Source organism: Talpa occidentalis, unplaced genomic scaffold (genome assembly GCF_014898055.3).
Source record: "Talpa occidentalis isolate TD23 unplaced genomic scaffold, MPIMG_talOcc4v2.1 talOcc4.15, whole genome shotgun sequence".
NCBI lineage: Eukaryota > Metazoa > Chordata > Mammalia > Eulipotyphla > Talpidae > Talpa > Talpa occidentalis.
Genome location: NW_023601543.1, coordinates 4,137,339 through 4,152,655, shown reverse-complemented (window position 1 = coordinate 4,152,655; position 15,317 = coordinate 4,137,339). Strand labels below are relative to the sequence as shown.

At 37.7% G+C, this 15,317-nt stretch overlaps 1 protein-coding gene across 14 annotated transcripts in view; it reads left to right on the top strand.

Moving 5' to 3' along the window:
- The window catches only part of FMR1 (fragile X messenger ribonucleoprotein 1), a 39,097-nt gene extending 24,290 nt beyond the window's left edge, over positions 1–14,807 (top strand). The window contains exons 10-17 of one of the 14 annotated variants that reach the window (XM_054695518.1): positions 1,009–1,118; positions 2,336–2,470; positions 2,963–3,025; positions 5,217–5,303; positions 7,697–7,892; positions 9,483–9,590; positions 10,079–10,161; positions 12,373–14,807. In XM_054695518.1, the coding sequence (XP_054551493.1) occupies positions 1,009–1,118; positions 2,336–2,470; positions 2,963–3,025; positions 5,217–5,303; positions 7,697–7,892; positions 9,483–9,590; positions 10,079–10,161; positions 12,373–12,483 (893 nt within the window). In that variant the 3' untranslated portion in view covers positions 12,484–14,807. The other 13 variants (XM_054695517.1, XM_037511850.2, XM_037511846.2 and 10 more) reach the window with 13 other exon arrangements.
- The last annotated feature ends 510 nt before the right edge of the window (positions 14,808–15,317 follow it).

The following is a 15,317-nucleotide window of genomic DNA, read 5'->3' as shown; positions in this document are numbered from 1 at the left end:
TGATGGCTATGAAAAGTGGTCATTTTCTGCTTAAATATATGATTGGATTTTATACAATGAAGAAAAGAATTGAGTGCCTATTCATTTACTGGTGTATGAATTCTTTAGGGTTTTAATAGATGTTATTGAATAGCACTTAATTTTTGTTGTGGTTTTGCATTATGTTAAAATGTGTTTTCTTCTTTTAAGTTTTTTATTGTTTAATATATTCATATAATTTGCAAGTAATGCATAGGAGTAATAGTTGCTTAGTGCATGGGCCTCAAGAATTTGTGCTTCTTTTAGATGTATATATACCTGCTGAGGTCACTTTTAAAACCTAGAATGTCTTTTGTAAATATGACACACAGAATTCCAAAAATATTTACCATGGGCAAAGAAACATATTTAAATCAGGTGCAGATAGAATTGAAATTGCCAAATAGGCAAATGTATTTTCTGTTATCTCCCTTTTTTTCCTTAATTCCTTTTGTAGAACTTTGCAGAAAGAGTGCTACACATCACTGTATCAGCAAGTACTAAAGTGTTCCTTTTTATCAAAATAAGCATCTCTCTTTGAACTGCCTTCAAAATCTAAAATTCCCCATTCAGCTCATGAGTACTGATTAACTCTACTACCTGTTTGTATGAATTTAAACAGTGATGACCTAATAAAAACAGAAAGCCAGTTTAATTCCCTTTGAAAATTCTGTTTTAGTTTTGAGATAATTTGATCTGTCTACATAGATACCCATGCATAAATCTGTACATACTTACACACACACACACACATATATATATATGGCCTCTGAGACAGTGGTCTGCCATTTTGTCAGGTTGCTGCCTCCCACCAACTCCTGTTTCTTTAAGTATTGGCTTTCAAGTGGCAGTGAGTAGCTAGACCCAGGCTTCTGTAACAGAGAGTGTGTGTGTGTGTGTGTGTGAGAAAGTATAGTTCACAGTGGGGTGTGCTGGTTTGATGTACATGTTTTTAAAAACCAAACGTGAATTATTCATTTCTTAACTTAGGCAAAGTAATAGGAAAAAATGGAAAACTGATTCAAGAAATTGTGGACAAGTCAGGAGTTGTGAGAGTGAGAATTGAGGCCGAAAATGAGAAAAATGTTCCACAAGAAGAGGTATGTTCTAGTGAATGTATTTCTGGTTTGTCCAATTAAAAATCAACATTTTTGTTGTTTTACTTGACACACTAATTTAGAGGTCTCTGTACTACGTGCCTAATGTGAATGCCAGTGAGGGGTCTTGTGGGTGATGGCTTCTCCTCTCTGACACAGTGAATTTGGATTAGTCACCTTTACCCCTTTAAATCTGATTTTCAATCTTTAAAATGGGTCATCATAAAGGGGAGGGGGTGTAAAAGGTTCTTCTCAAATATCAAAGTTGCTGTCAGACCAAATTGGGACACTGGTTACATTTTCTAGCTTTAACCCTCTAGCTGATGTGGTTTCTGTGTATGTGTGTTTATTTTGTATACTTTACATTTTTTTCTGGACATAACATCTTTCTCCCAATCTTTAAATTTGATAACCCTCACTTTTGTCTTCGTGAATATATGCTTTTTGGTAGTGACTTTTAAGTATGTGTGTGGGGTGGCAGACTGGTGAGTGCTCTTCTCTGCAGTGGTATTGATTCAGATCCAGGCCCCCCAAATTGCCAGTTTTCTCATGTTGTCCAGCCTTCTTTTGTGAAAAGGTTCTTTTTCTTTTTAATTGATACAATACAGTACTTTGTTGTTGTTGTTGTTGTTGTTGTGTGTGTCTGTGTCTCTGTGTCCTTTTTCTCCCCACAAATTATGATTATTGAGGTTTACATCTTTGATTCTATTTGAGGAGTTACAGGTTTCAATCTCTACAAATGTGTACTGTCATACCCTGCCCACTACCAGTGCCCAGCTACCCTCTACCGTATTCCACTGGGCCCCTTTCTTACCCCACCTCCTCACCACCAATTTCCACCTTTGGGTGCCTCAGTTTTGCAGTTAGATGCTAAGAGTTTATCGTTGGTTTGGTTTTGATTGACCTTTCACTGTGTTCCACTATATTCCACATGTAAGTGAGACGATCTGGCGCAATTTGTCTTTCTCCTCTGACTTATTTCACTTAGCATTATCCTCTCCAATTTCATCCATGAACATGGATGGAAAACATTCTTTTGGTTGAAGCTAAGCCTTTTGGGACTTTTATTGCATAATTTTTGCATTTTCTAATTTTTTCTACCAAAACTGTTTATAATTTATATTCTAAAAATATGATCATTAATGCAATGATGGAGCTAAATACAGTATTTTTAAATTGGTCCTATTTTTCTCTTTTGTATTGTGTGTTTTTTTACCAAGGAGATTATGCCACCAAATTCCCTACCTTCCAGTAATTCAAGGGTTGGACCTACTCCCTCAGAAGATAAAAAACATATAGATATAAAGGAAAACAGCGCTCATTTTTCTCAACCTAACAGTACAAAAGTCCAGAGGGTAAGACATATTTGTCACTTTGAATTATACTAAAAGTAATTTCTTCGGCTCAGATGTCACAATTGGTGTTCCGGGTGTTTTCTCTGGTCAGGCTTATAGGCTAATAATGTTCTATTTGTTTCAAATCTGTCCCCTTATGCGATAATTCAAACCAAAGTGATACCTGCTTTTCAGTTTATTCACAGTGACAAATCTTATGCTGTAAGCATAAAATATGGGGTTTAATGGTCACATTTTTTCTTTTGAGGGTGGACATTTATTTTTCCATGCTGTTATCTCTTGAATTTTTTAGGTTTTTAGTAGCTCCAAATGTGCCTTCTGTTAGATGCAATACTTAGTACTATGTCCGTATCTTAGAAACTGGTTTTCAGTATTTGAACTAACTGTTTATAAATGGCTTGAGAAGTCCTGCAGTGAAAGTCCTGCGTTCAGGCTTCTGTGTATCATTTGTTATAGTTAATGACATCACTTGCATTCCTTATACTGCTTTAGGTGTTAGTGGTTTCATCAATTGTAGCAGGGGAATCCCAGAAACCTGAACTCAAGGCTTGGCAGGTAGGAAAACATTCCTTGAAACATACATTTTAATTTCATATTTACTGTTTATTCCCCTTGTTACCAAAGAGTAGAATGATCCTCGGGGTTGGGGGATGGTGGAGCAGCGTTGGTAGGTATGTGGATCTGCTGCCCTGGGGAGAAAGCCCACATCTTCCCTGTTGCTTATAAGGCCTTTCTTTCTGTCTCCTGTCCAGTGGCATCTCTCACTCCTTCCCTTGCACTCTAGAGAAGCTTGCGCCGTCGTGAAGTACTGAAAGTTTTCTAAACCGTTATACTCATTGTCGCTTCTAGACGTAACACACATTTCCCAGCCCAGAGCACTCTTCCTCATCCAGCTTGCCGCCTTGTTTTGACTTGACTGCTTGTGCAGCTTTCCTTGTGTACTTCCGCACATCCCCTCCCCGTGCTGGCTCCAGAGCCTTTCCTCATCACTGTATTCACCCCCAGCTAGCACTTACTACATTGACGTTTACTTGAAGTCCTCAGCCCCACTGTGAGTTTCTTGAGTGCAGGGCTCCCTTCCTGGCCATTGAGAGCTATTTATGAGGAAACTGTTATGACTCATACAGTAGTAAAGGCAAAATAGTCCATGTTATAAGGAGAAACAATTGCCACAAGTGGGTGTTCCTCCCCACAGGGCAGCCCAGGTTGCACCTAGTACAGGGAATCGCTTTTCTTGGCGTCCATGTTGAGGGCGGCCATCATTTGGCTCTCGCTTTCCTTCATGTTAATGGACTCTCCTGGCCCACCAGCCACGTGCTTGAATGAGAGTAGCGTTCGGGCACTCCAACAGATGGACATACTCAAAGAGAAAATGATTTGCCCCAAAGTCGACCTAAGTCCATGACATAGGGCTTCAAAGCTTATTCTGGTCGCATGTGATCCAGAGGGAAGGGTGTGTAGCATTTTATCATCTGACATTACAGGAAATTATATGGCTAACTGCTTTGTAGCACAGTCGTCTTGGGCAACAACTCAACAGTCAAAAATGCTTTTGAGACAAGATCTTATTCACAGGCTGGTTATTTCCATAGTTCATATATTATTCGATGGAAAAAATTCGTCTCGAGCCCCCATAGATTTTCTGTGGCACCTGACTCTTCAGGTGGTTGTTGCTACTGGGAAGCACCGCTTTGCCTACCAGATGGAGGTCAGTCTACAGGCACTGTTTCTAATTGTTCAGTTTTGTTCCCCATCAACAGCCACGTTCTCATGGAAGGAAAAAAGAAAAGAATCTACTCCAACCCCCACATACCTTGTAGATGGGGTGTGCTGGATGCGAGCAAGCTAATGCAGCCCTGCAGTAGCCTCGCCTCTCAAGTGAAGGCTCTTTATAGAAGAGGGATATTTTGTAGAGGGACAGCTTCTTGGATTCTCACACTTAGAAACTTCACCTAGGAAGTTAAGGTCACCTCAAAGCTACCATCTGCTTTTGTAGGTCGCTTGTGAAGTTCGGCAGCCATGTGTATGACCGAATGTTCTCAACTTTGTCGTAACGGCCAGTGGTTAGCTTGCACAGCCAAGGCTCAGCTTCCCTGTAACTCATGACAAAGAATAGTTTTATTTTCATGTATGCTGATGACCTAGAAGAATAAATTTTTACTCTTTTTCACAAGCTATCCCTGTGTTAAAGTAGTACCAAGGAGAAAAGCAAATTTTTGATGATTCAAGCTTTTACAGTTTTCAGAGTTCATCATTGAAATTTATTTGGGCTAAATGTAATGTTCATGAATGTGCCTAGTTTTTTTCCCCTCGCAGAGTAATTACTCAGTACACTTTATTCTAATTCATGTGTTTTGTTTATACTCTGTTGACTTAGCAAAATTGATTTAGTTTTTCCTTTTGTATCCCAGTATCTAACCCTGAATTATTTTTTAAAGAATATGATCGCGATAAAACCTGTAGTAAGTGAATAAGTATTTTATAATAGTATTACTTTTGTTCATGCATCTTACGTTAAAGCTTGTGTAGTTGCTATATTGATCTGTCCTTATTCACAGTAAATGTGTAAATGATGCCAACCACTTTTTTTTAAATCATGTTTTAATTCAAGTTTTCAACAAACATTTGTATTCCTACTCTTTGTAGGACCCGGTGCTAGGAGTGGGATTGCAATTATTTGCATTGCGTTTTTTTCAGATTAAGTCATCATTCATTTTATAGGATTATTGTCACCTTTTTTTTCCAGGGTATGGTACCATTTGTTTTTGTGGGAACAAAGGACAGCATCGCTAATGCCACTGTTCTTTTGGATTATCACCTGAACTATTTAAAGGTGAGAACAGGAAGATCTTTACCTTCTAATCCTTTTGCACTAAAATATAAAAACTCCATAGTAAGCCTTTCAGCAGTTAGGATTCATTTTAGGCTGTACAATACAATGAATGACCTAGAAAAGGTAATAGAGAAAATGCTTTGTTTAGCTTATTATATTCCTTCTTAAGGATCAGTATTCCCCTTGTCAATAAATTCTATTTCCCATTATTCTTTTGTTAAACTCTTACATTCAGTTTAGGTAATCTTGCATATAGTGTTTCATCCAGTTGATCCTTGCTAGAGACTGTGAATTTTTTCCAGGCTAAATTTTATGTCTGTAACACTTGCCTTTGTTTTCACATTTATGTTACATCAAGGAAATCCCAGCCTTTTCTGAAGTCCTCTGTTTAAATGTTTGATCTTGGTAATTTCTCTATACTGTTACGCAAAATGTAAATGATTTGTGTCTTCTTATAAATGCTCGTTTGAATTAGTGTTTGTACAGCTATACCTCCTAGATTGCACACTGGAAAGCAGGATCCAGGAGGCTACCAGATACGATGGAAAGAGCCCTGGATTGGCACCTGGCCATTTGGTTCTAGTCGCTCTTCTGCTATGAGCTAGCTATATGACTTTAGGCTAGCCACTTCCCTAGGCCAGATTAGATCTTTTTTAAAATTCTTTTTTGGCCAAAATTTTCTATAATTTCATGAAATGGAATCTTTTCCATGTCACTTTTTAGCAATTTCTTATACCCGTATGTATGGAAATTGTACTGGGACTAAGTAGTGTTTACAAAGTAATCCAAGTTTCTATTTTACTTATGACGATGCTCTCAAGAATTTTTTGCTAATTTCGTCAAAGAAAAATAAAATTGATTTCCACTTGTCTGCAAAGAAGGAAGAACAAGTAAAATAGCTAGGCATTTCATTTATTTTTACAGTCAGTTAATAATTGAAAGTGGGAAGATTTCATCCAGCAAGGTTTGCATGGGTAGGATACCCCTTTGATTTGCTCATTTGTTTTGTTTTATAGTGTGTTTTTGTTTAATCTGTTGTGATTTTCTTCATATTCTTAGCTTAAATAATTATGAATACCTGTTGAGTTAGGGTTGTATTGTATCAGTCCCTTGTTCTTTTGACTAACACTCTTTCTTACATCTTTTGATTTATTCTTCACAATTGAATATCTTGTTTTGGTTACTAGCACTTGTCCTGTTGCCATTCTTTCCATCACCAGATCTTCCCTTGGTTGGGCCTGGCATCTCTCACCAAAAGGTGATTGCTTTGCCCCAGTGGGATAACCTGGACTGTCATTCTGTTTGCAAGATATACCCATTCCATGAGTAACTATACTGTTAGAGTAACTGCTCACTCAGCTGCAGTCTCTCTTTTGTTCTGGTTCAGAGCACAGATGAAACTCACCTAGATCCTTATCTGCCCTTTCTTTTCTAGAAGCTACCTCAAGCAAGATTTTAGGAACTTAGCTTTATAGGGACTTCTCCTATAAGGTTTCATGTCGAAAGTCCCTATTACGGCCTCTGATTAACTGAGACAAGCCGGCACTACTGCTGTTACAGGTCCTGTTCCCTGCAGCCAGTAAATGAGCAGATTGGAAGTACAAGGGTCAGACTCTGGCTTCTTCTGCATTAGATAGAACCCAACACATGGGAAGCACTGTGTGCAAGGGTCTGTCAGCAGACCCTAGGTGTATATTTTAGTCAACTGATTTGATACTGTTCATCATACTTGTTCTAGCAGAGTTGTAGTCAAGAGGTTTTAAAGGCATCATTGTGATACCAAACTTTTTATCAGCTATGAAGTAGTTCCCCCGCCAACCCCATATAATGAATATAAGTGTTTTCAGTTCACTGAAAAGAATTGTTCCTTAATTGCATCATCACATCCAAAGAGCTGCCATAGTACATGTTCTTTGAAAGCAGATGGTCTAAACTGAATACTTTGTAAATTAATATATTAACTGGCAAGTCTATTTCAATAAGATTATTTATAATGTGTGATTTCTTTTTAAGGTTAGCTCATTAAGCCTTAAATGTCATTTATCTGTATTCATACATTTAGAGTTGTTTTATTCAATATCTTGTCAACAAAAAGTCCCAAAACTGGCTTATCTGTTGCTTTAGCAAATTCTATTAGATAATAGTGCTGAATCAAACAGCTTTAAAATCTGTTCAGTATAGTTGTAATGCTATTTTTGTTCTATCTCTAAATCTGGACATTGATAATCTGTTAAACCATTCAATTTTCTGATAATATTGTATAACTGTTTACTATAAATTTAGAGCTGAGATTGAAATATTCCAGTATACTTTTTAATCTGATGAAAAGGAGAAAGGTATTATTAAGTAAAATGTCAAATTATTTTTACTGTTATCTTGTATATTTTAAATAGGAAGTAGACCAGTTGCGTTTGGAGAGATTACAAATTGATGAGCAGTTGCGACAGATTGGAGCTAGTTCTAGACCACCACCAAGTCGTACAGATAAGGAAAAAGGCTATGTGACTGATGATGGTCAAGGAATGGGTCGAGGTAGTAGACCTTACAGAAATAGGGGGCACGGCAGACGCGGTCCTGGATATACTTCAGGTACAAACTAAGCATTTTCCTCAGTAACTTTATCTGTTCCTAGACTTAATAGCTGCTAATCTCTAATCTTCATTAAAACCCCATTATATAACAATTTCTCACTACATGGTTTCCGATTCACAGTGGGTCAATTGTGTTGCAAGAGACATACAGAGTAAAACCTGGTAATACCACAGAGTTCACAGGGCAGGTGTGAGTTCTGTCCATGTTCTGACTGGGGATAAATTTATTTGCTTAAGGCCTTTTGTGTTGATGACTTTCTTAAGGCCTTTCCTGATTTTATTACTGTATAGCCAAAACTTTTTTCATTTGTGTACTGTGGCTCATTTTTTGTCAGGCATGTGCTGGTCATACTTGCTGGATGGACTGTGTAAATCAGGGGTCTGCATCCTGTGGCTCATGAGGTGATTTTGGGTGGCATGGCCAAAGTCAGCCCTAGGCACAGTCAAACAAGTAGGCAAAGTTTCTCTTTGCCTCCCCAGCTCTTCCGTCAGTGCTTCTTTCTTCTCTCCCAGCACCTTTCACTGAACACTGTGCCCACCTCCCAGTACCTACTGTCTTTCTTGCTCAACTGTGTATCTACTATGTAACTTGCTAATGATGGTATAAGGTATAATCCATCTCACAAATATTTGCATTTCAAAAAGGAACTCTTTAAGATGGAAAAGCCTTCAAGATCCACAGGAATGAAGCTATAATGGTGAAGCTATAATTGGTCCTTAGCTCCAACAGAGGAAGAGAGAGGTAGTAGAGTTGATATTCTGGAGTGGGGGAGAGATACACCTACTCCTGAGGCCAACCTTGAACCTCACACCTAAACCCCTGCCAACAGTCTGTTCTTTTTGCTAGTGACGTCCCACCTTACCATGGGACTGTCTTCCCCCACTCCTGTTCCTTATGTCATCACCAGACATAAAAAGTCAATTACAGTCATTCCTTTATTAATGATAAATTATTCCAGTGGGAGGGGAAGGCTGTGAACCAAGCCTCAGGCAAGCGTATCCCCCTTCAACTAGTCCAGTCCAGATCACACGAGAGGCCCTTCCTTGAGACAGTTGCCATGGTGTTCTTCTTTGCCACCCTGTCAGGTGACTAAAAATGTGTAGGTCCCCTCTGCCCCTGGGCCAAAAGGAACTCTTTATAGAGGTTTTATTTTCGAGGTATTGCATTTAACTGTTGTAGACAACTTTTCCTCCAGAGAGCGCAGATGTTAAAGGACCACAGATGTTTAATGATGTGGCATACTCAGGTTTGAACTTAGATGGCTAATATAATATCTTACTACTTTTTAAAATGAAAACCAAAAATGTAACCTAAATTGCCTCAAATATTGTGAAACCTTTTGTTTTGAATTTAAAATAATTTGTTTTTAAAAATGGAAGGTGATAATACTCTTTGGTGGGCTTTTAAATTGGGAAGAGTATTGGATTACCCCTGAAACGTCTCCGGAAGCTTCTGTTAACCTAACTTTTTTTTTAAGTCGGACAATGGTATATAACTTTTAACTCTCGATAGGAACTAATTCTGAAGCATCAAATGCTTCTGAAACAGAATCTGACCACAGAGACGAACTCAGTGATTGGTCATTAGCTCCAACAGAGGAAGAGAGGGAGAACTTCCTGCGCAGAGGGGACGGACGGCGGCGTGGAGGTGGAGGAAGAGGACAGGGAGGAAGAGGACGTGGAGGCGGCTTCAAAGGTACAGAGCTCTTCATGTGAGAAATAAGTGAATTCCGATAACTGTAAAGATCTGTGACCCACCTTGCTGATTCAGTGCCATTTTACTAAGAGTCCATTTGTACTATTCTGTGCCCATCACCATAAGAAAGGCGCGGCTTTACCCTCGTGTGGTAATTGACAGACTTGACAGCCATCCGTCTGGTTCATATAGAATCTATGAATAAACAGTTAACGAGTTTAGCTTCTTCGGGGATTCTAAACCTAGTACTGATTTTTCGCTCAGGCTGATCTGCGACGCAGTTGATGAGACTTGCAATGCCGGCAGGATATTTTGTTTCTTACCAGTATGCGAGGTTATTAACTATTATGCCATTGGATTCACTTGGTTGTTGATTGCATTTTAGATTCTGTGGTTAGTCTGAATACATTGAGGGTGTGGGAATAGAGAACTTGCAGTGAACATTGCCGTCGCAGTAATGGTCGCACCTTTTCAAAATGTCCCTACAGGAAACGACGATCACTCCCGAACAGATAATCGTCCACGGAATCCCAGGGAGGCTAAAGGGAGAACGGCAGATGGGTCCCTCCAGGTAAACCCGTGTGCTGCTTTCCGTCTACCTCGTTCGAATTCTGGTAGTTTGAGATTTATGGGTTGAGTTTATTTTCACTCACATTGAAGGGTTACAAATTTGATACTCGTGAAATATTTTCCTTTCAATGTTGCAGTTGTAGGCAATCTTAGCTCTCCTTGACAAATATATAAAGCTTTCTCTAGAGATGATGCAATTTAACTGTATTTGTCAAGACTTTGACAAACACATTATGACTTTAGTACCACACTGGCCCCAATGCCCCCAAGGAAAGAAACATCATGGAATGTGCTGAGAGACCTGAGTAAGCCCCATGGGGCCCTCCTCCCCTGACTTGCAGAGATAAGGTGTCCCCTTTGAGTGGGAAGTGAGGAAAGGCAGGTGTCTGTCTCACAGGTGATACTCGTGACAGACAGGGCTGATGCTCACCAGCTGGTATCCAGCAAATCAACCAGCTGCTTGTTCACAGGCAGCTTCTATCCCGAGAATCCCCTCTCAGTCTGTCGTCAGCTGTGCTGGGAACCCATTGTTAATTAATTTGAAATTTACCCCTGAGTACATGCAGACACCTTTGCTAGGTGCTTTGTATGTGGGTGTTATCTCATTTGGTCTTACCGAGCCCCTGAGGTAAGTACTTCTACTGCTCCGCCTTACAGGCGTGAATAAACTCAACCTCAGAAAGATTCCATCTCTCGCTGGTTGTCATGGGGTATCCCGTGCAGTGATGTTCGCAGCGCGGAGTCTGGTTCCCAGAACACGATTTCTCCATTTCCACTTTAAGTCTTTTCATCCCAGTAGTTAGGGTTCCTTCTTGACTACAGAACAGATGGTTTGGGACCCGCATCCGAGATGAGTGAAAGATACCCCTTTCTAAGAGCAGAACCTTCATGACAGAATGTGTGCTAGAATCCACAGCAGTTCTAAGTCGGTGCTGGCTCCTGATGGGTTCTTGAGAACCAGCTGAGGAAAGACTGTAGACCTAAATAAAGACTCAGGAAGTGATACATGTGCATGCGCTTTACAGAGATGTAAGGCATCTATATGTACCAGTTGTACAACTTCCTGCAAACTGAAATGTTGGATGAACATGGCAATCTGACCACTTTGGTTTACAAAGCCAATTATAATTTACAATTATATTTATAATCAAAATGGAACACCAAATAAAAAGGTGTTTTCTATGTAACCCTGAGAATAGATCCAAATGAAACACTGAACCCTTGGTGACCATACATTTGAAAAATACACCCACACCTAACACTTCAGCACATTTCAAAATTACAGTGAAGCATTTTGGGATATATGTAGCATTTATTTTAAAGCGCATAAAGATTTGTAGTTGTGTCAGGCCCATTGGTCAACATTTTCTTCCTTTTCTACAACATCTAAAATTCTCTTGGAAATGTTTAAGTACTCAGTGTTGGCATTTAAAATAATATACAAATCTTAGAATACTATCTTTTAATTGGATTCATCTCTACACTATTCTAGGATTGCAGTCCTTATATAGACTGGTGTCTTCAAATTTCCCTATACCAGCCCTACCTGGTATTTAGATAGAGATCAAGTTGTATTATCTGACTTGCTTTACTGAAATAGAAACTACTAGAAGCCAACAGCTATTTTTCTACTGTAAGATGATGGAAGCTGTCAGCAGAAAGAAAATCTTACCCATGATACATATAAAAGTAAACTAAAGGCTAATTAATGAGTGAATTGAGTCATTAACCTTAGAAAGTTAGACAAGTTAGATCTTAGAAGGTGTTTCTCCTCATGGGTTTCAAAATCTTTGGAAAATCGCCTATTTTTTAATTGGAGCATTATAGAGGCATGTGTATCTTCTGGTAATCAATTATAATAATTCACTTTATTTCTCAGTGTTTTATTCTGCTTTGAAGACACGGTAGCATTGTGAGTTTTTATCTCAGTTTGGATGCAGTGAGATGACCAATGTGTTCCAGTGACAGAAGAAGAATATTTTAAAATCACAAACCAAATAAAGATCAATCTGAGCTTGATTTCTTGCACTTCTTCTATTCTTACCTCCATTTCCCCTTTTAACGTGGAATTTACACTTCAGTCTTAAATTTCTTGTCAGGCCAGTTACATATTACATTAGGGTATATGGTCTGTGTATATAACAACTGTAACTTGTTTTAGATCAGAGTTGACTGCAATAATGAAAGGAGTGTCCACACTAAAACATTACAGAATACCTCCAGTGAAGGTAATCGGCTGCGCACGGGTAAAGATCGTAACCAGAAGAAGGAGAAGCCAGACAGCATGGATGGTCAGCAACCACTTGTGAATGGAGTACCCTAAACTGCATAATGCTGAAGTTATATTTCCTATACCATTTCCGTAATTCTTATTCCATATTAGAAAACTTTGTTAGGCCAAAGACAAATAGTAGGCAAGATGGCACAGGGCATGAAATGAACACAAATTCTGTTAAGAATTTTATTTTTTTGGTTTTGGCCATAAACAGCAATTTTCAGATTTGCACAAAAAGATATCTCAAAATTTGGAAACCTTGCTCTTAAGCATACTAAGCACTTCAGAATTTTAGGTTTTTTGTTTCTTTTTTTTTTTTTAAGTACTGCTGAGCAGTGATACTTTGTTAATTTGGACCTCTTCCCTGCATTGGGTGAGAACTCACCAGTACATTTTCATTTATTCTGGGAAAAAAATATATATAGCATTTATAGTAACCAAACTTCTGTTTCCAATCTTATATAGAAGTCTCCATGAACTACTATGTCATTTCATGTCCTGTGTCAGTTTATGTTCTGGTCCACTTTTTCAGTATTTTAGTGGACCCTGGGATGTGTGTGATGTGACATTTGTCATTTTCATTAGCAAAAAAAAAAGTTGTATGATCTGTGCCTTTTTTATATCTTGGCAGGTAGGAATATTATATTTGGATGCAGAGTTCAGGGAAGATAAGTTGGAAACACTAAATGTTAAAGATGTAGCAAACCCTGTCAAACATTAGTACTTTATAGAGGAATGCATGCTTTCCATATTTTTTTCCTTACATAAACATCAGGTTAGGCAGTATAAAGAATAAGGACTTGTTTTTGTTTTTGTTTTGTTGCACTGAAGTTTGACAAATAGTGTTATTGAGAGGGATGTGTAATTGTTCTGTATAGACAGGAGAAGAAATAACTGTCTTTTCATTTCAGAGAGGCTAAACTGCTTTCAACTAGGAATAAAATTGTCCTGGTCGAAAGTTAGTAGGACATGCCTGCTCTTTGGCCTGATGACCAATTTTAAAGTAGAGCCTTTTTAATTTTTGTCCTCCCCAAGTTTTGTGAAGTTTTTCATATTTTACTTTCAAGCTTATTTAGGGGAGATAGGAAGGTCATTTTCATGTGTGCATAATAATCCTGTGAAGTACAGGTGCTTTGTCTCAGAATCATTGGAAGGAGGTTAAATGTTTTGTGAACTTTGAAATATTAGGTCTAATGTACAAGCAGAATGGGAAAACAGACTAGGATTGGTTAACAAATAATACTTCTGTTTCTTTAGTTTTGTTTTTTTTTTTTTTTCCGACGTGTTGGGTTTTGATTTTGAAGGTTTTTTTTTTTAATGAATGAAATTTACTGAGGAAAAATATGTGAAGGACCTTCACCTTAAGATGTTATATTTTTCTTAAAAAATAACTCCAAGTAGGGGTGCCACTGAATCTGTACAGAGCCGTACAAACCGAAGTTCTGCCTCTGATGTATTTTGTGAGTTTGTTTCTTTGAATTTTCATTTTACAGTTATTTTTCCTTGCATACAAATAAGCATATAAAAATGGCAACAAACTGCACATGATTTCAAGAATATTAAAAAGTCTTTTAAAAGTATTGCCAAACATTAATGTTGATTTCTAGTTATTTATTCTGGGAATGTATAGTATTTGAAAACAGAAATTGGTACCTTGCACACATCATCTGTAAGCTGTTTGGTTTAAAATACTGTAGATAATTAACCAAGGTAGAATGACCTTGTAATGTAACTGCTCTTGGGCAATATTCTCTGTACATATTAGCGACAACAGATTGGATTTTATGTTGACATTTGTTTGGTTATAGTGCAATATATTTTGTATGCAAGCAGTTTCAATAAAGTTTGATCTTCCTCTGCTAAATTGATGTTGATGCAATCCTTACAAATGATTGCTTTTAAAATTTTAAGATAGAAGAAGAAATCTATAGAAAGTGTTCTGTTACAAAATGTAACTGTTACCATTGGCAATTTCACGTCATAGGAAGTTAGCCGTTATCTACCAACTTTCAAGAACTTGATCTTGTTTAATAAGGTGAAAAAAATAAAAATGGTACAAAAGCACATTGTGCCATCACAATATGCACTAAGTCTCTTTTTTTACAATGGCTGTATTCAGCAAGGCGCTAACTTGCTTAAATGTGAATTACTAACTTCTAAAACTGTAATTTGATTCACATGTTTTCAAATGGAGTTGGAGTTGATTCATATTACAATATTTGTGTACTAAACGTGTATGTTTTTGAGTTCAAAGTCATGATGTTTTTAAAATCTTATTAAAGTTTCAAAAATCTGGATTGTTTATCTATATGTAAATTTTTATTAAAAAGTTGCACTTATGAAAAAGTAAAAAATTAGTCTGACAGATGTTTGCTCCTGGTTTTAACTGTCTAAATATAACAAACATTAACAATATGTGGGGGGGGGAGTTATTTATCATGCAAAGCCTGTATGCCTTGCAAAAAATTTTTTATGCGCACTTAAGTCGAAAATAATAGATATTTGACATTAATTTCCATATTCTCAGCTACAAAATTTTAATACTAATTATGTAGGATGCCACAAAACTATATTAAACACACACTTCTGTCTGCACACATAAACATTCCCTGCAGTTTGGAAAATACTAAATGTGTATATAGTAAAAACCTTTTTTAATATTAATATTAGTAATTATTAAATGACAGGTTTGTGGGTAGAAATGAGCCTAAATCGGCTGTTATGGTCACTTTAAGGAACCCTGGCACAGCCCAGAAAAGGGATAGAAACAGAGAGTGTTTAAAGTCCCACCTGGAGTTGGAATCCAGAAAGATCCTCTGATGCAGGATAGACTCATTTACATCAACAGTAGTTTATTTTCTTCCAGAAAAATCTTTGTTTCC